At 39.4% G+C, this 21,147-nt stretch overlaps 1 protein-coding gene and 1 pseudogene across 1 annotated transcript in view; both read right to left on the reverse strand.

Annotated features, from left to right (window-relative positions):
• Positions 1–4,736: 4,736 nt before the first annotated feature.
• LOC137323222 (U5 spliceosomal RNA) lies at positions 4,737–4,858 on the reverse strand (annotated as a pseudogene).
• A 3,966-nt stretch (positions 4,859–8,824) lies between these two features.
• Positions 8,825–21,147, reverse strand: part of prcp (prolylcarboxypeptidase (angiotensinase C)) — a 32,472-nt gene continuing 20,149 nt past the window's right edge. Inside the window, exons 6-9 of the mRNA XM_067986264.1 lie at positions 19,832–20,001; positions 18,406–18,570; positions 14,335–14,522; positions 8,825–9,713 (exon numbers count right to left, since the gene is read on the reverse strand). Of these exons, the coding sequence (XP_067842365.1) occupies positions 9,503–9,713; positions 14,335–14,522; positions 18,406–18,570; positions 19,832–20,001 (734 nt within the window). The 3' untranslated portion in view covers positions 8,825–9,502. The remainder of the gene's footprint in view (positions 9,714–14,334; positions 14,523–18,405; positions 18,571–19,831; positions 20,002–21,147) is intronic.

Raw genomic sequence — 21,147 nt, forward strand, 5'->3', positions numbered from 1 at the left:
TGCCCACCTGAGCAGGCAGATGGGCCCTCGTCCGAAAAACACCACCTCCGACAATGCAGTGCTGCCTCAGTACTGCAGAGAAAAATGAAGTAGCACAATTTGGGAAACAATCAGTAGCAATTCTGTAGGAACTACATGGCACCACCTCAGTCTCTCATTACAGTCAACTCCCATTTGAGCCCCTTGAGTTAATTTAGGATCTTGTAACTCACTCCAAGGTATCTTTTGTGTATTTAATTGCATTAAAATATGTAACCTTTGAAAAATAGGGTACTTACCAGGACTTTATAACTAAACATTAGGATAAGTACGAAACCAAACTTATCTAAACAGTGATACCACCAGGATTGACAACGTTTTAGTACCATGTCCACTTGAACTGTGAAAATTGCGCAGGCAAAAATTTATAGTTTTGTTTTTCGAACCTTGGGATGTGTCTGGAAAGATCCTTTTGATTTGTATAAAACAGGGTGAAAAACTGAAGGTTTCACCTCCTTCACCTTGGGTGGTAATGGTGGGAAAAATTCAGTGTGATGAATTAAAATTATCACATAAGAAATATTTCGGACAATGTAAAGTATTAAGGGTAAAGTGCAATTTCTCCTATAGCATATTGTTATCAATGCACTAAATAAGCCTAGTGACGACACTGGCAACTTTGGTGAATGTGATTGGGACAGATTTTGTTTTAGACATCCGGACCCAAAGTAACAAAAATTTTGGTAATTCAGAATTGCTTCTGAGCAAGTTGATCTGAAATCTGAATTAAGGCAGTTTCACTCATTCTTTCTAAACATATCAGTAAACATGAACCATGACTAAAGAATTTTAAAAATATTAATGTTGTTTTTCACTTTTGTTTTAGACTAATATAAATACTCATTTGCTAAGCATCAACTTACAGTAAATGATATCCACTGAATTTACTGGCTATTTTCAATATCAAAGACACAATTTTGCATAATAAAATTAAATATTCTGTTTGTGCACTAAACAATCAAAAGAGCTGCCAGGTCTTGGCGATATACCAAGGAGTGTTTTATTGGAAAAATTCTAGGCCTCAAAGACTCTCTCCAGTGCTTTTGTACTGTTTTGAAGAAAAGGGCCAATGGGTGACTAAAGCTGCAAATAGTCCCTGCCTCCAGAGACTGGTGATTTACACCATAAAACAGCAATTGCTCCTTGGAGCATCTTCCGCCCACATTAGAGAAGGGATTAAGCAGATACATTCAGTTCTGCCAACAGATTTCTCTTCTCTAAGCCCTCAATAGCCCTCTCACAGTCACTAAGATAATCACATTAGTTTTGTCATTAAAGAAGCTTCTCTTTTAGCCACTGTTTAAACTGCTTAAACCACCCATAGAGGTGGCATATATTTAAAAAAAATAAGATGAATATGTGTATTTTATGGACTGTCACTTTCACTGCTGCTTTCACAAATTGGAACTTTGCAAAGTGCAACAACTTAGATAAAATATTTTAATTGCTGATACTACTAACATTGGTCACATAACATGATCAAAATATATTTATTAAAATGACTATAAACAGCTTCTTGCCTCATTGTGTTATGCACAGCTGTAATTGTAGCAGTTCATTCTAGGTGTTGTACAGTTTGAAGGCAAAACAGTAAGTCAGTCAAGCAAAGAGGCCACGCTGACCTAGTTGGTAAGCTTTAATGTAAAGTCTAATGCAAAATACATTGCTCATATAATGAGGAGTCTGTAATGTACATTGATTTATTGGTTGGCATTACCAAGGGGTCATTTTTCTTTACATCTAAAAATACAGTTGTACTATTTAGGGGTCCAAGGACATATACTGCCAGTGAAACCAAGGTTTTAAGAAGCTGCAGCAAGTTTCAATGGGCCTTACCTGAACTGTGTATTTCTCACAACTGTGAAATATGTACAAAAATACAATTCCATCCTTTACATTTATACTTGCATTAAAAATAATTACAAGTCTTGCAGTTAATGGGGTTGTCTACTTCAATCAAGAACCTGTTGATTCCTGATAATTTCAAAATCAGTATTGATGAGTCGTGCTTGATGGAGACATTCTAACATAGAATAGAATCATAGAAGTTTACAACATGGAAACAGGCCCTTCGGCCCAACATGTCCATGTCGCCCAGTTTATACCACTAAGCTAGTCCCAATTGCCTATAACAAATTGGATATTTTTATTTTCACTGTTACCGGTCTAATTAATAGGCTCCAATTTAATTTATATATATGAATGTAGAATATTGTTTGTAAAGATAATAGTGCTACAGTAGAATTGCCCCTTCTCTTTTACCTTGTCCAAGTTACAATAAATTCATTGTATGATCTGGTAGGAACAAGTGGAAAGAACGATATTCTTCTGAACAGCAAAATCTGTCTTAAAAACTCTTAACAAGTAACCATTGATTTAAAATTTTAAAACAATTAAGGGACCTCCTCCCTAAAGTCAAAGTAGATGCTTATTAGAGGCAGGTTTCATTGTACAATGAGCTTCACACGTAACATCTAAATGTACTGTGAATTATAAATAATTTCACAGGGTCCACAACAGCTTGAGAAAGATGCAGTAAGAGATCACCTGGTAGGAAAGAATTATTGAGATTCTTCCGTGTAATGCGAGCAAAATCCAATTCTGCTATTTTGTGCAGGTTTTGCATTACAAATTAATTGCCTACTCATCACACGTGTTGGGAAAACACAAGTCCCTCTCACTAAAAGTTTGTGAAACTGACAAACAACTTGCAAACATATAGCACTTTTAACGTAGAGAAATATCCCAAGACATTTCACCGAGGTGTAATCAGAGAAAAATGGCCATCAGAGCCATAGAAGGAGATATTAGGAGAGATGACCAAAAGTTTGATCAAAGCAGTGGGTCTTAAAGGAAGAGAATGAGATGGAGAAACAGAGGGATTTAGGCAGGGAATTCCAGAGAATGGGGCTTAAACAACTGACGACACAGCCTCCAATGGTACGGTAAAGGGAGGAGGGATGCACAAGAGGCCAGGTATAACTGGACACAATGTATAGCTGCACGCAATGTAAAACTGTACGCCATATATAACTACATGCAATGTATAACTGTGCACCATTCATAACTGCATGCACTGTCTAACTGCATACCATATAGTGCATTTAGTGTGAAATCCACTAATAAAAATCTTTCACAATTAAAAAAAAACTCTAACAGTCCATTGTACCAACGTTCACTTTCTAATAGTTAGATGTAGCTAACTATCTAAGCATCAGCTCTTCCCAAACATCAAAAAAAATCCTACCAGTGGTCAGAGGCTGCTGAGCAACAATCCTGTGTAGATGTTAAAGTACACATATTCTGACTCTGCCTTCCCCAGCCCCACAGTGATGCAAGCAGGTGGTACAACTGTTGCTCCTCACTATACTCACTCCTAACATTGGTGTGTGTACTGCAGCAATTGGAGCAGTATAAAAGCAGCAATACATTCATGGGTGAATGGAGATTTTTTTAAACTTACTATGACAGGATGTCACAGCACTAGACCAACATTTTTGATGACATCGTATTTGGACGTATATCATATGTGGAGATTCTGAAAAAGTGAACTTATTTTTTAACTTTTCCCAATGACTCGACTGGTTGCACTTCAGTTTGGCAATACTGCTAAATAAGTGAATTGCCCATTAGTAAATTTGTAGCAAGATTTCTTTGTTAATTAATTTAAACTTTTTTTCAAACAGCAATAAACATTATATGCAAATTTGTTCAAGTTAAAGTTTAACTATATTTTCCTCACTTTGTGAGAGAGTTTGTGGCTTTCAAATAGTGATGAGCAGATAGTAAAAGTGCAGAATGTAAAATCCCAGCTAATAGGATACAATATAAGGTCTATAAAACTGTCACAGGATGTGTTTGAATAAGATCATTCCAGATCAAAAAATCCAAAAGCTATAAGTTTACAATATAGCTACACAACTACACAGTTCTTACCAGCTGGGTAAATCCACTAGGGGTGGGATCATTAGAGCCTCCTTTATCATGGCAGACTTTCACTGTACTAAACTGGCAGGTACGTTAAACCTCTGTCTCCTCAAATGCTTCTCACATGAAAATCTGAAATAATTTAAAAGATAAGATGTGTCGCAATAAGAAGCAGAAGAAAATACAATGTTTAAGATAAAAAATAAATACAAAAAGGGGGCATCTAAGTGGATGGCTCAATTATAAAGAATAAAAGTATAATTAATATTATAATTCATGACTAAAGCTGACTTTCAGATTATTCAAGCTTATAATGCTTTTTTCAATGTGGTAATTCAGTTCTGCAAAGTTAAACAAACAGCTTTCATCACTTACATTCCAATCATTCACTCTTATATATACCTCTTTCACACTGAGGTGTAACATGCCACCTAGTGGCTTGACTGAGAACTAACACACCAGGATGGATTTCCAGCCTCCACCTTGACTCATTCTGGAAACAGATTTGAATGTTAGGGTGGGGTTGACATTGTTGGTGACCAGAACAGTGCCTAACTTGTCCTCTCCTAACCACACCACAGACTAGTACTGGCATCAGAATTCATGAGGTAATGCTTCTGGCTAAAGGAAATCACAGAGGTGTACAGTTCTTATTTTTTTTTAAAAAGAGATGGATAAAACAGCAGTTATTTTCAAAATATTTAAAGACATTGTGGTAATAAAACATTTGTGTCAAGATGCTTGGGACAACATAGTGGTGAAGCACACTGAAGCACCAATGTGAGGTACCACTGAAAAGTGAAACACACTTTGATTCTCACTCTGCTGAACTCTCTGGAAATCTTTAGTAAAAGGCGAACGATTTATACGATCTAAAGAGAAACCAGAATATACATGTCTCAGTTATATGGTAAACAAAAAAAGCCATTGCAGAAACTTGCTATAGATACAAAACAAGTTGGTAAAGTATCCATGCACAAGAAATATGCAGCAAGCTTTAAAAAAAGTACATTAAAAAAATCAAATTAAGGATAATACAGTATATTATCCTTAAAGCAACACGAGAGCGGGACTTGAGAGAGATCATAAAACATTCAACATGTTTCAGTGGGGAAGCATTTGGGGAACAGTGATCATAATATCATTAGGTTTAAAATAGTTATGGAAAAGGACAAGGAACAATCAAGTGTAAAAATACTAAACTGGAGGTGGGCTAGTTTCAGTGAGTTAAAAAGGGATTTGCCCTGGTGGATTGAAATCAAAAATTGGTCGGCAAAACAGTAATTGAGGAGGAGATGGTTCGGGTACAGAGTAGACACATTCCCATAAGGGCGAAAGGAAGGACATCCAAAGTTAGAGCTCCATGGACAACTAAAGATATAGAGATTAAAATGAAACAGAAAAAGGAGGCTTAGGACAAATATAAGGTTCATAATATAGTAGAGAACCAGGCTGAATACAGAAAGTACAGAGGCGATCTAAAAAAGGGAATAAGAGGGGCAAAGAGAGAGTATGAGAATAGATTAGTGGCTAACATAAAAAAGGAACCCAAAAGTATTTTATAAACATATAAATATGTATATAGTCAAAGGAAGGGTGGTGCCAATTAGGGACAAAAAATATCCTCTTGTGGAGACAGAGGGCATGGCTGAGGTACTAAATGAATACTTCGCATCGGTCGTCACTAGAGAAGAGGATGCTGCCATTGTAGCAGTAAAAGAGGTAATATTGGATAGGATAAAAATAGATAAAGAGGAGGCACTTACAAGGTTGGCAGTACTCAAAGTAGAAAAGTCACCCGGTCCAGATGGGATGCATCCTACGTTACTGAGGGAGCTGAGGGTAGAAATTGCGAAGGCTCTGGCCACAATCTTCTAATCCTCCTTAGAAATGGGGATGGTGCCAGAGGACTGGAGAATTGCAAATGTTACACCCCTGACCAAAAAAAGGACAGGGAAAACCCAGCAATTAGAGGCCAGTCGGCCTAACGTCGGTGATGGGGAAACTTTTAGAGACAATAATCCGGAACAAAATGAATTGGCACTTGGAAAAGTATGAGCTAATAAATGAAAGTCAGCAGGGATTTGTTAAAGGAAAATTGTGTTTGACTAACTTGATTGAGTTCTTAGATGTAATAATGGAGAGGGTTGATGAGGGTAATGCAGTTGATGTGTATATGGACTTTCAAAAGGCATTTGATAAAGTACCAAGACTTGTAAGCAAAATTAAAGCCCATGGGATTAAAGGGCAATGGTAGCGTGAATACAAAATTGGCTAAGGGACAGAAAACAGACTGTAGTGAAGGGTTGTTTTTCAGACTGGAGGGAAGTATACAGTGGTGTTCCCCAGGGGTCGTTTTTAGGACCACTGTTCTTTTTGATATATATTAATGGACCTGGACTTGGGTATAGAAGGTATAATTTCAAAGTTTGCAGATGACATGAAATTCAGAAATGTAGTAAACAATGTGAAGGATAGTAACAGACATCTGGAGGACATAGACAGACTGGTGAAATGGGCAGACACATGGCAGATTAAATTTAATGCAGAAGTGTGAAGTGATACATTTTGGTAGCAAGAATATAAACTAAATAATGCAACTTTAAAGTGGGTACAGGAACAGATAGACCTGGGGGTGTATGTGCACAAATCTTTGAAGGTGGCAGGTCAAGTTGAGAAGGCTATTAAAAAAGCATGAGATCCTAGGCTTTATTAATAGAGGCATAGAGTACAAAAGCAAGGAAGTTATGCTAAACCTTTATAAAACACTTGTTAGACCTCAGCTGGAGTATTGTGTTCAATTCTAGGCACCACACTTTAGGAAGGATTTCAATGCCTTAGAGAGGGTGCAAAAGAGATTTACTGGAATGGTATGAGGGATGAGGGACTTCAGTTAAGTACCTCAAAGTGACAGGATGAGGTGGGGTTATGTCCTTGATTCCCCACATTAAGTTTCTTTATCTCATCCATGATATTTGAAAGAAATTGGGAGGATATATTGACCTATGCTACTTGCTCCTACTGACCACATAGTGAATGCCACAGGTAAAGGCCTGGGAGCAGGCACCTTTGCTTATCCTCTCAGCATGAGAATGGCATACATTGTGGGATAAGAGTTAGATAAAAAAATCAAGTAACCTGAGTCTCTTACAACAGTCTTCTGCTTTGGGTCTAGCTACAACCTGTTTCAATCCTCTGGCGAAGTTGAAAGTTACAATACGAGTGGCCAGGACAACCACAGGTGCAAGAAGTGCGCTCAGGAAGGCTTGCTCAAACTCAACATTACTCAGCTTGAGAAACAGTTGCAGTTGTCTTGCCCTTTACCAGAAGAGAAAAGGTACCTAAAACACACACTGTAGGAGGTGGTCATCCTGCAGGTGGAGATAAATAGTGAGGCAGGGGAAAGGAAATAAGTGACCACCCACTGGAGGGGGAGGACTCATGAAGAGGGAGTGCAACAAACTCCAGGGGCTTTGAAGTTGTCCAATGAGTATACGGTGATGGTTACATATGACACAGTTGAAGATGGCAACTCAAAAGGAAATCACAAGCAACATCATGGTACCACAAAAGTGATATTGTTGAAAAAAGGCAAACGATAATTTTAGGGGATTCAATCATTACAGAAATGTATAGCCTTTTCTGTAGCTGTGAAAAGAAGTTCCAAATAGTCTGTTGCCTCCAAGGTCTCAAATTTATGGGACGTTATGGAGCAGCTGGAGAAGATTTGGAAGCCAAGGTGAACACCCTTAAGTTGTAGTTCATGTTGGAACTAGTGACATAGAGAATAAATGGATGGGCATCTTACAAAAGGAATTTGAGGAGTTAGTTGTTAGGTTAAATCAGTAATCTCAAGATTACTCCTGTGCCACATGCTGGCCAGTTAGGCAGAAGCAGATTAGACACATCAATGTGTAGCTCAACAAATGGGCTAGACGACAGGGTTTCAGATTTCTAAGCATTGTGGTGAGTTTTAGAGCAATGGGAAGCTCTACAGACATGGCGGGCTTTACCTAAACCAGACCGGTACCTATGTCCTTGAAGACAGGGTAAATAGGGCAGTGGAGGATGATTTAAAATAGTATGGCAGTGGAGAGGGGCAAATATTGCAGCATATGGGAGGAGCTAAGAGTAAGCATACCGCTGGGGGCAAAGCAATCTAAAATAGTGAATTCAAGTGGTGGAGGAAGAGCTATGGAGAGACGTAACGTCTGTCCGACCTGCCCTAGGGTAAGAAAAAAGGTAGTGAAGAAAATAAGAAAAAAATAGACAGGAAGAGGCTACTGAGAAATATAAAAGGATTGGGGTTGCAGTGACTATATGCAAATGTGCACAGTATTAGAAATAAAGTCAGGGAACTATTAACATTAATTAGAATAGAGGGGCATAATATTATAAGCTTGACAGAAAATTGACTTCAGCCAGGGTGAGACTGGGAGCAAAATATATCCAACTATCAATTTTTAGGAGAGATAGAAAATGAAAAAAAAGGATGGATGGCCTTAAAGACAGAATTACAGTCATTGAAAGGAAAGTTTTATTGATGGTGATCCACAGACGAAGTTTGTCTGGGTAGAATTTTTAAAATTAGAAGGGATTGTTGTGGTTGAACAGTCTGCCAACATTCACCATCTGGGCCAACACATGAAGAATGGCCTCTTGAGCAAGAGGATGCCTGGCACACGTGAAACCATATCCCAGCACGATTCAGCACCATCAGCGTAGGAAGGAAAAAAAATAAATTATCAGAGGTCTCAAAATCTAGTCGTGTGTCAGATGGTGCAACGGTTACTTAGAAAATGTTCAAAAGTTGTAAGTGAAAGATATAAATGCAGTGTAAAAGACAAATTGATTTTCTGGCTTTATGCGTGTAATTTATTTAAAGAAAACATAATTAACAGGAATAACAGAAATTTAATCTTTAAGACATTTTAAACAATGGATAAATGTAACATCAAAAGGCATTAATGTAGAATGGAAAAGGAAGGCAATAACAAAAGACAAATTCATTTTCAGGTACAAGTCCAGCACATTCTTAAATGTCATGGAGTCATTGAACTTGCATAATTTCTCTTCCAGTTATAAAGGAATGGAATTATTCACAAATCCAGTGAAACACAACTTAAATTTGAATCAGGAAGGTCCGACCAGCAAACCACAATTCAGATATGTAGTTTAACACAGGATGCCACAAGTTAATAATCTAATCAAAGCCAGGGATTATATTAGCACACATAGGTATCAAATTAACAAGGTGTGATTTGGATTACAAGGTACATTACGTGAAACAAAATGAAGCTTTCCCTTGATTATTAGATAGTCTGACCAGCATCACCAAGTATAGACTTTCTTAAATACAAAATGTAAAATTTCTCTTCTGGGCAACATGAGGACATCAGTTGTTGTAAATTAATCAAAGCAAACTGTGCTGTGAAAGGAATATACACCAAGTCAAGTAGAAAATCAGCAACATCCAGGAACTATATACCATATAGAATATAGTTTAATGATTAAGAGAAGTGTGTGTTTCATCTAATCACTGCACTGGTTCAGCTTTTGCCTCTTCTATCCACTTTTTAATATATTCAACTTCCAGAGCTCGTGCATTTTGTACAGAGGACGGGTCCGCATCATTACTGGAGCGCAGATCTAAATGATGAGCTCCTTCGGAAATACTTATGGCAACCAAGGTATCAGAGATTGATTTAGTCACCCCTCCACTTGCCCAGGGATCCAGATCACCATTGCTGTGAAAAGCAAAAACTACAGTTAAGAGAAAGCTCAAATACCATTATACAAAATAAAGTAATAAACTAAGCTGCTCAGGGTGAGCAATGCATTAAATACAAGTGTGTCAATTGGTTCTGACTCCCTTCATCCATCAATTTAAAGCAATCAAGACAAATACCAAGGGATCTGTTACACAGACTATATTAGCTCATACTAAGTTAAAGATTAGACACCAAAACTCAGACTTTAAGAGATTAATACTGCTATAAGATTATTACCGCTATAAGATTATTACCCTTCATGAGAACATTAAAAAAAAGGAGCAGGAGGAGGCCTTACGGCCCCTCGAGCTCCGCCATTCAATAAGATCATGGCTGATCTTCGACCTCAACTCCACTTTCCCGCCCCATCCCCATAGCCCTTTATTACCTTGGAGTGTACCTGTTTTGTGACGATATTACTTACTTTCCAGCTGGGCAGTGAGCAAGTTGAAGCTGGTTTAATGATTTCACTGATTGCAGCGGGCAATGTCCCTTTAGTTCAAAGCTGTCATATCGCCAAGCAATTTCTGCCCCGATATTTCTTTTTATATTCCTCGATAATTTAATTTTGTAGTTCCTCTTTGCTTTCCTAATCTCTTCATATTCCCTTTTGTCATCCACTCCTATATTGCCTATGTACTTAGAGTATGCCTTTTTCTTTAATTTCAATTTTATCCTTATCTGTTTATTCATGCATAGTGTTGCATTATGGCTAATTTGTTCTAGTCTCTTAGGAGGAATATATTTCTCCTGAACTCTATTGATAAACATTTTGAATTTGTCCCACTGCTGTTCTACCTCTTTGTCAAAATAATGTTCCAGTTTACCATCCCTAGTTCCATTCTCATCCCCTCAAAAAAAACTTTTCTCCCAATCTATTACTTGGTCTTTGTCTTACTTATGTCTTTTGCAATCATTATTTTAAACCATATTATGTTATGATCGCTATTGCCTAGTGTTCCCCTATGTTTCCTTCGCTTATCTGCTCTGGTTCATTTCCCATTACTAGATCCAGTAGTGATTCCTCTCTTGTTGGGCTTCTTACATACTGGGTTAGAAAGGAATCCTGAACACGCTGTAAAAACTCTTCCCTTTTCCTCTTTCCCTACCCCTTCTTGCCAGTTTATTTGGGGGTAGTTGAAATCTCCCATGATTAATATTCTATGATCTTTTACTTATTTCATAGATTTGTCTACATATTTCATCTTCCACTATTAGGTGGTCTGTAGAATTTACCTATTAACATGATCAATCCCTTCCTATCCTTTGTCTCAATCCATATGGATTCTGTTTCTATCTTAATGTTACTTATATCACTTTTTGTTACATCCAATTAATACAGCTACCCACCTCCTTTCTTCCTTCCATATCCTTTCTAAATACGTTATATGCTGCAATATTTAACTGCCAGTCCTGTTCCTTATTAAGCCATGTTTCAGTTATCCCTTCTACATCTGGCTCCTCGCTACGAATTGTTGCCGCAAGTTCCCTGGTTTTGTTTCTGATGCTGTGCAGGCAATTTAATTTGTTTTTATTAATTGTTCCGCTCACTTTATTTTTAAACAAACAAACAGTCATTTGATACTCATGTTCTATAACCGTATCTATTCCTTGACAGTTTATGTTACCCTTATTCTTTACCTTGGTCTGACCTTTACTCTCATCTCCTATTTCTTTTATCTTCAGGCTTGTGTTATTTTCACGAGATCCGCCCCCCCCCCCACGACCCCCTTACTTGTTATACTGACATTATTGCAATTTAGAACCTGTACCTACTTTAAGAAGAAATAGGCTTCTGTTCTGTTTTGGGGAGGCGTTAGCCCATGCACTGTGAAGAAACTAGCCATTAAATGTAATTTTCAGTCACACTCAAAGACCATTCCCCATGAATTTTATTAGTTCTGATGAAAGGTCATCGACCTGAAACGATAACTATGTTTCTCTCTCCACAGATGCTGCCTGGCCTGCTAAGTGTTTCAACAAGAACAACTTGCATTTATATAGCACCTTTAACGTAATAAAACATCCCAAGGCGCTTCACAGGAGCATTATCAAACAAATTTGACCCCGAGCCACATAAGGAGATATTATGTCAGGTGACCAAAAGCTTGGTCAAAGAGGTATGTTTTAAGGAGTGTTTCAAAGGAGGAGAGAGAATTAGAGAAGCGGAAAGATTTAGGAAGGAAATTCCAAAGCTGAAGGTACGGCCGCCAATGATGGAGCAATTAAAATCGAGGATGAGCAAGAGGCAAGAATTGGAGGAGCGCAGAGATCTCGGAGAGTTTTGGGGCTGGAGGAGGTTACAGAGAGAGGGAGGGGTGAGGCCATGGGGGTGTTTGAAAGCAAGGATGAGAATTTTAAAATTGAGGCATTTCAGCAGATGAACATTTTCTGTTTTTATTTCAGATTTCCAGCATCTGCAGTTATTGTGCTTATGTCTCAGAAAAGGTCTGTTTTAGGAGGCAACGATTCAGTAAAGATGCACAGAAGGAACTGTTTCCCTTTGTAAACTGACCTCCAAACATTTTCTCAACATAAGAAAAAGACATACTTCAGAACATTGGACTTCATATCACAAAGTGTTCTTACTGTGCACATATATATTCACAACAGGTGCTTCTTTTTACCACCATGCCTATCGCTGGGCCTCTCTGTAGTGTCCTTAAACCTATCCTGGTGCTTTGCCAAGGTGATACCAGAGAGCCAGGGACACCAGTGGTGCTTGGCTGTGCTGTGGTATTGTGACCTTCTTGGGGCCAAGGCCGCCCTCGTCTCTGGGGTTTTTGTGTCCCGGAAGGATCTGCTACAGGCTGCAATGCCACTGCAGGTGCGTGGGCAGCCTGATCCTGTATCTTAATACCTACACAAGCAGGCATCTAAGGACGCACTCCAGAAATGAGCAGTTATGAGCCCTAAAGCCGTTTTCCATCTCCAAACAGTCCCTGAAGGCCAGTGGTCAAAGAATCCACTTTGGATGCACTTACTGGTCTGGAAGCCTCTCTCTCAGGCGGACAGATGCAGATATTTGTGGTGCCACCATCCGCTCCAAGTAGCGCTGCATTGTGTCAAATCCTTCTCAGATATTAGCACGGAGGATGCATTTGACTCAATTGTAGTCCCTGCAATCTGTCTCAGGTCCTCCAAGATGGTCCTCAGTGGCTCCATGTGAGTGTGATGCTCTAAAAAGGATGCTGGATGAGCAAGACCCCAGAGATCTGATACCGTAGGCCTGGGGGCTCACTTCTGCAGAGCCTCTGCTCCCCCCTTTCACCTCTGGCTCCTCTGGCCCGGTAAGGATAATGAATGAAGGAGTAAAACACATATAAAGAGATAACAAGGGATGATAAGGGGGAGCAGTATCTTATCTTGGCTGCTCTGTTGAGGTCATTAAACCTCTTCCTACAATGCAGTGGAGTCCCAAAGGGTCAAGGAGGTGGCAATCACTCCCACAGCCACTTCCCTCCAAGAAGTGTGTAACATATTCTTCATGGATCTCGTGATCCCGACCCAAACAAACCTCCATCTCCATAAGAAGGCAGGTCCCTGAAGTTTGCCACTTGTTTCTTTAACCTGGCTACCATCCTTCGCCCCTAAGTTACTTGCTTTCTCCAGTGACATTGTTACCCTTCAAACCGAAGCAAAATTTTATTTCTTGCTGCTGTACTGAATTCCTGCTTCTTCTACTCTCTGGAATTCCCTCCCTAAACCTCTTCACCACTGTCTTCACCTTTAAAAACCACCTCAAAACTCATCTCTTCTAACATGCTTTGAGTCACCCCTCCTGATGTCCCCCTTCCCGGCTTGGTGTACATTTCCTTACACCCATCTGTGAAGCCCCTTGGGACGTTACTTTATATTAAAGCTACTATTATAAATGCAACATGTTGCTGTTGTATTGAGCAAATTGGTTTATTCAATTTTCCCACAAATCAGTAATATTTGGTTTCTACTGTATGGGTCTCATAATAAATATTTGAAAATTACATGCCTAAGGAGGCAGGGATGAAAATCTCAACAGCTTAATAGCTTCACAAAGCACAAGCTGTCCACAGGAAAACTAGCCTTTATGCTCATCAAATGCACAAACTGGGCTTCCAAACTATTTGGAAATCCATCGCTCAGCTGCTTAATGCTGGGACAGTGGGCAAGGAACGCACAGACTCCTGCACAGCTTCCAACATGAATACTACCTAATAACTTATTTGGCAGGACAACTGCTTTTGATTCAATTGTGAATGCTCCGTTAAAAAATACAAGATCATCAAATTCTAAATTATAACACCATACAGCTGGTTGGTAGTCAGAGAAAGAGTGTAAGCTAAGCATGCTAATCTGATCAACCCATTTAGCCAAACCTTTCAACGACCCATTAGAAAATGTTAGTGCCCAGACATCTCCAGCCTATCCACTGTACATTCTCTACACCTAGAAGTTGTCTCCATGCACCATTGCCACCAAAATAGCTGTAATAAGATGTCTTTGTTCCCAAAAAGTACTCTAATTTCACTCTAAACTAGCAAGTGTACATGTTATTTAAAAAAAAAACTTTGGTTTCCAGATGATGCTTGAAAAGTCTTCCAGTTTTATAAAAACTCACCTGAAGACAATATTGCTGTGTGAACTGATATTTTTACCACCATAGACTGTAGCAATCCAGTCAGGTCTAGGACGCACTCCCCAGTCTTTCTTGCAGTTATCAGAAAAGTCTTGTAAGTCCCACGGCACCAGTTCAAACATGTCATGGACGCCATCTGAACATGAAGGCATCACCATTTCTGTACAGGTCTGATCACAAAAAAAGTGACAACAATGTAAATCTGTAACCAATAATTTCTTTAGACAACTTGGCTCAAATTTTATGTACATTAGAAACTCAGACACCGAAGTGATGATGTTGAAACCTTGTTGGAAACTAAAATAATTTTCCCACTGGGAAGAAGTTAACCGGTTAAGATGAAAACCAAAACCTTGTAGATCCCGGTGTTACCAGGAACTTAGAAATATGGTAGACCCATATATGTCCTAGAACCAACAAGGGGGCAGGCCATATTAGATTTAATAATGAGTAATGAGCCAGATTTAGTTAACATCCTAATGGTGCATGAACATTTTTTATTCGTTCATGGGATGTGGGCATCGCTGGCGAGGCCGGCATTTATTACCCATTCCTAATTGCCCTTGAGAAAGTGGTGGTGAGCCGCCTTCTTGAACCGTTGCAGTCCGTGTGGTGAAGGTTCTCCCACAGTGCTGTTAGGAAGGGAGTTCCAGGATTTTGACCCAGCGACGATGAAGGAACGGCGATATATTTCCAAGTCGGGATGGTGTGTGACTTGGAGGGGAACGTGCAGGTGGTGTTGTTCCCATGTACCTGCTGCTCTTGTCCTTCTAGGTGGTAAAGGTCGCGGGTTTGGGAAGTGCTGTCGAAGAAGCCTTGGCAAGTTGCTGCAATGCATCCTGTGGATGGTACACACTGCAGCCACTGTGCACCGGTGGTGAAGGGAGTGAATGTTTAGGGTGATGGATGGGGTGCCAATCAAGCGGGCTGCTTTGTCCTGGATGGTGTCGAGCTTCTTGAGTGTTGTTGGAGCTGCACTTATCCAGGCAAGTGGAGAGTATTCCATCACACTCCTGACTTCTGCCTTGTAGATGGTGGAAAGGCTTTGGGGAGTCAGGAGGTGAGTCACTCGCTGCAGAATACCCAGCCTCTGACCTACTCTTGTAGCCACAGTATTTATATGAATGGTCCAATTAAGTTTCTGGTCAATTGTGACCCCCAGGATGTTGATGGTGGAGGATTCGGCGATGGTAATGCCGTTGAATGTCAAGGGGAGGTGGTTAGACTCTCTTTTGTTGGAGATGGTCATTGCCTGGCACAAATGTTACTTGCCACTTATGAGCCCAAGCCTGGATGTTGTCCAGGTCTTGCTGCATGCGGGCACGGACTGCTTCATTATTTGAGGGGTTGCGAATGGAACTGAACACTGCAATCATCAGCGAACATCCCCATTTCTGACCTTATGATGGAAGGAAGGTCATTGATGAAGCAGCTGAAGATGGTTGGGCCTAGGACACTGCCGAGGGACTCCTGCAGCAATGCCCTGGGGCTGAGATGATTGGCCTCCAACAACCACTACCATCTTCCTTTGTGCGAGGTATGACTCCAGCCACTGGAGAATTTTCCCCCCGATTCCCATTGACTTCAATTTTACTAAGGCTCCTTGGTGCCACACTCGGTCAAATGCTGCCTTGATGTCAAGGGCAGTCACTCTCACCTCACCTCCGGAATTCAGCTCTTTTGTCCATTTTGGACCAACACTGTAATGAGGTCTGGAGCAGAGTGGTCCTGGCAGAACCCAAACTGAGCATCGGTGAGCAGGTTATTGGTGAGTAAGTGCCGCTTGATTGCATTGTCAACGACACCTGCCATCACTTTGCTGATGATCGAGAGTAGACTGATGGGGTGGTAATTAGCCGGATTGGATTTGTCCTGCTTTTTGTGGACAGGACATATCTAATAGCGATCATAATATGATTGAGTTCAACGTTGTGTTTGAAAGGGAGAAACCCATAACAGCTACTAAGATTCTAAATTTAGGTAAGTCCAATCAATGGGATGAGACAGAGACTGTCCACAGTAAACTGGGCAAATCTGTTAATGCGTAAAACAACAGAAGATAAGGGTGAGGTGTTCAAAAAAGGGGCAAGAGCTCTGCTTGCCAAAAAAAACCATGGACGACAAAAGAGGTAAGGGACAACATAAAACTACAAGGAAAAACATACAAAAATGCAAAATATAGCACAGATCCTGGCAATTGGGAGAGATACAAAGAACAGCAAAGGGTGACAAAACAGATAGTAAGAGCTACAAAAAGGAAGTATGAAAAGAAACTCGCAAGAGATATCAAAATCAACACAAAATTTTTTTACAATTATATCAGGAAAAAAAGAGGGTGATCAAGAGCAATGAGGGCCCCTTAAAAACTGAAAAAGGTGATACTGTAAATGAAAATAAGGAAATGGCAGACATGTTAAATAATTACTTTACATCAGTAATTACAGTAGAGGAAGAGGATAGCATGCCAGACACCCCAAGGAAACTAATTTTGAATCAGGGAAGGGGTCTCACCATAATTAACGTAAGCGAATTAACAGTAATGAAGATAATAATAGCACTAAAGAATGTCACATCCCCAGGACCAGATGGTTTCTACCCCAGGGTTTTAAAGGAAGTCGGTGAGAAAATTGCAGAAGCCCTAACTATAATCTTCCAAAATTCTCTCGATTCAGGAACCGTTCCTTTAGATTGGAAAATTGCACGTCATTCCGCTGTTTAAGAAAGGTGAGAAAGGGAAATCAGGGAATTATTGACCAGTTAGCCTAACACCTGTTGTCAGGAAATTACTAGAGTCTATAATTAAAGATAGAGTGACTGAACACCTTGAAAATTTTCAGCTGATCAGAGAGAGCCAGCATGGATTTGTAAAGGGTGGGGCATGCCTGACGAACCTGATTGAATTTTTTGAAGAGGTGACTCAAGTAGTGGACAGGGGCATGTCTATGGATGTTGTTTATGTGGACTTCCAAAGGCATTTGGTAAAGTCCCTCCTAAGAGACTGTTAGCTAAAGTTGAAGCTCATGGAATTGAGGGAAAATTATTGACCTGGTTAGAAAATTGGCTGAGCAGCAGGAGACAGAGAGTAGAGATAATGGGCAGGTGCTCAAATTGGCAGGGTGTGACAAGTGGTGTCCCACAGGGATCTGTGTTGGGGCCTCAACTATTCACTATTTATTAACGACTTAGATGACGGGATAGAGAGCCACATATCCAAGTTTGCCGATGACACAAAGATAGGCAGCACTGTCAGCAGTGCAGATGGAAGCATAAAATTAGAGAGCGATATTAATAGATTAAGTGAATGGGCAAAACTGTGGCAAATGGATTTCAATGTAGGCAAGTGTGAGGTCATCCACTTTAGACCAAAAAAAGATAGATCACAGTACTTTCTAAATGGTGCAAGTCAGAGATGAGAAATTTCTAACTTCACCTTTCTTATTCTTGATATATAAAATGTTGGATGGTCTCATCAGAGCAGCTGTGATCAATTTAGCCCATGGAATGAATGTATGAAGCGTTTTCAAAACCAGACTTATTTCAAGGAGACAATTTTAGCGAACACTTGAAAATTGTGGGAGAACCTTATATTGTTAAACATTGAAGATTATTTTTTATTTGTTCTCAAGATGTGGGTGACACTGGCAAGGACACACTTACTGCCTAACCCTCTGGCGGGAGAAGGAAGATAGACAACAAGAAACACAAACCTGTGACTTGTCATTTTTGGATAATTTATTTTCTTTAATTGCTAGGTTTTCCCATCAGAATCAAACTAGAAGAATAATTTTACATGTTTCTAGCATATAACGCAATCTTGCATGGATATCTAATGTAGTGGGACACAGGGAGGCCTAGCTGTTGAGAACATAGTCAGCAGAAAGGTCAGGTCGCTTTGGGAAGCACCAAAGCTAAAATGACACAAAGCTTCTAGCATCATGTTCTGTTGTCACCCCACAGAAAAGAAAATTGTCCTTATTAGAATACGGTTTATTAACATATTCATCATGTTACACCACTATCACATCATAGTGCTCTACATGTAACAGCATTCACCTGATAATACCAGCCTTCATCATCAAGATTGGAAGTTGCAGTCTGAGATATATTCAGGCATTCTGCATTGCCTGTGTAGTTATAGTATATATTCACAGCCTGGAAGATATTTTGCAGCAGTGACTTTGCTGGTAGTGAGGGATCCTTAAGAAAGGTGCAAACAACCTGAGAATAAATAATTTTAAAAATGGATTATCCAACATGTTTTAGAAGATAGATTAGTCAGATTTTAGCAAAGCTTGCAAGTTTACTTTTGATAAGATTCATGAAAGATAGATATATGCACAGATAAACTTTAAAATGTGTCTACTTCTTCCCCTCTCCAGTTCCTCCACTGAGCTGTAAGATGCTGAATTATTTTAGTTCTCCAATATCTAGGATTTTGTGCACTTCTCTGTAGTTTGCACTTAAAGTTTTAAGAGCGAGGTCAAAGCAACTGCAGCTGCACACAGAATGTAGCATCACTTAGCTTGTTCTATTACTTGGACTCTTTGGGATCACTACAGTGGTCATAACACTATTAACCATATGAATAAAAGATACTTTTTGTTCATTGCTAGCCCTATATGTACACATATAATTTTGGGATGACAATGAAATGTTAATATTAACAAATTATAATTCTTTGTATTAAGTCAAACATATTAGTATTAAAGCTGGTATTTAGTGAATATTATTTCACCAAGTGCATTCCACTGTCTCTACTATTATACAGGTTATTCGTGTAAAAATGGTTTACAGCATACCCGCCATCAAGCCCAAATAGCACTTTATGAATCTTCACGATGATACTATGAATACTCAGTTTACACAAGCTGCAGATATACAAAGTCAGAACAGGAATGTTGGTCAGTGATTAAAGGATACATTGAGTCAAAGAAATTTCAGCACAGAAAACAACCAACCATTCTGATGTGCTAGCTCCACATCAGTGCTATTTGTTCTAATTCCATTTCCCTGCTCTTTACCTATGCTCTAACATTTTTCTTTACCATCATCTTCAAATACTTATCTCATTCTTTCTTAAATGTTTTGATGACTCGGCTTTAATAATCACTTGTCAAAATGCATTTCATATTCTAATAACCCTCTGCGCGGAAAAAAAATTCTTCTAATATACTCACAGGTGCTGTGCATGGCAAACTGCTTGGAAATCATCCTGGTCACCTAGGGTTACACCTTGATATGCCTGGTCTCATCTGTTCTCAGAGGCTAAGTCGTCAGGTCAGGCCTGGTTAGCACTTGGATTTCAGAGATCATCCTTGCCAACAGACTGTGACATCAAAGCAGGGTATAAATGGGATTCTCAGCTTTCAGAGTTTAAGATCTTCCTCAGCCAGTACTGGAATTATTTTTCTCTTTCCATTCCCCCTCCCCATTCATTTGTAAAATAAATGGGTTTAGCATTGATATATACCCTAATTACCTTAATAGGCCAGGCGGGAAGAGGTTGTAAAAAGTTGGCCTCATAAGGGTAGTCCGCCATCGCCAGATTAACCCAAGTCTCAATCAGCCACGATTTGAAGGATGCCACATCAGGTGCTTGTAATGGTGAACAGAGTTGGAAAGTATGGGAAAGAAACGTCAAGCCTTCCGCTAAAAATAGGAATCAAAACCAAAACAGGTCAAATGTCAAAAAAACAATTTCAATGTCACATTAATTTAGAGATATTAATAGTTGCAGCTTAGAAATCATAAACTGACCCAAACAAACTTGCTTTAAGCCAACCAGGTTGCAATGAGTATAAGGGGGCAGCAACAATGGAGCAAGTCTAGACAGAAGGAAAGAGAGTTTAACAGTCAGGTAAAGATGCTTGTGGGGTGTTGGGTAGGATTGGTGGCAAATACTGCAGTCTACTGTTGCATTATGACCAGGAATGTTATTATAGATAAAGTCAGACTTAAGGCTCAACTCAGATGGTTTCCAAATCAACAGATATCAGTTCCCATTGTGCCTGCAGTGCCATTCAATAGTGTCATTTTGCCTGCTACAATACCTTCATGTTGCAAGGAAACTGTACTACTTCATGTGTACAAAGTTAGTGGGTAAAATGGACCAAAACCAGAAACTAGTATCAAAAAATCATGCTGAATAACTTAACCCAAAAGACTTATTAAACTGTTGACATATGTAATACTACAAAGATACCAGGATATTATAAACAAAGAAGATAATGCGATGTTCTCTCACTTAACAGAAAAAAAAGTATCAAAGAGCTTAATGTTGGGAAGGCAAAATTAACTTTAACAGTTGATTTGTCAAAATTAAAACCAAACAGTAGCAAAGGTCAGCTAACAGGATTTAGGGCAGAGTTGTCCAAACTATGGCATGTGAGCCATATGCAGCCGTGAGCCCTGGCTATCTGGCTCATGAAGCACAGTGACTTGTATTCCTGCAGTCCAATCCTAAAATCATAGCAGCAAATTCAAACAGTTAATTTGTAATTTGGCTTGGGGTGGAGAGGAAATGTTTGCATTTTTAATTACATTTAATGAATTTTTAAGGATGTCACTTGACTTGGGAGAGCTGTGCATTGAAGTGTATTCTTTGATTTCAGTGTTTTCTATTGTAATTCTTTATATGTGGCCCACTGGGTGCATGGTCTGTAAATAAGTGGCCCACAAAGACAAAAGTTTGGATACACCGGACTTAGGGACTTTTGTAATGACAGTGGAATATAGAATTTTACCAAACTTCAAACCACTAGGACAAGGAAACAATCTTTCAGCCTGCTGTCTCGC

The sequence above is a fragment of the Heptranchias perlo genome, chromosome 6, assembly GCF_035084215.1.
Source record: "Heptranchias perlo isolate sHepPer1 chromosome 6, sHepPer1.hap1, whole genome shotgun sequence".
Classification (NCBI taxonomy): Eukaryota; Metazoa; Chordata; class Chondrichthyes; order Hexanchiformes; family Hexanchidae; genus Heptranchias; species Heptranchias perlo.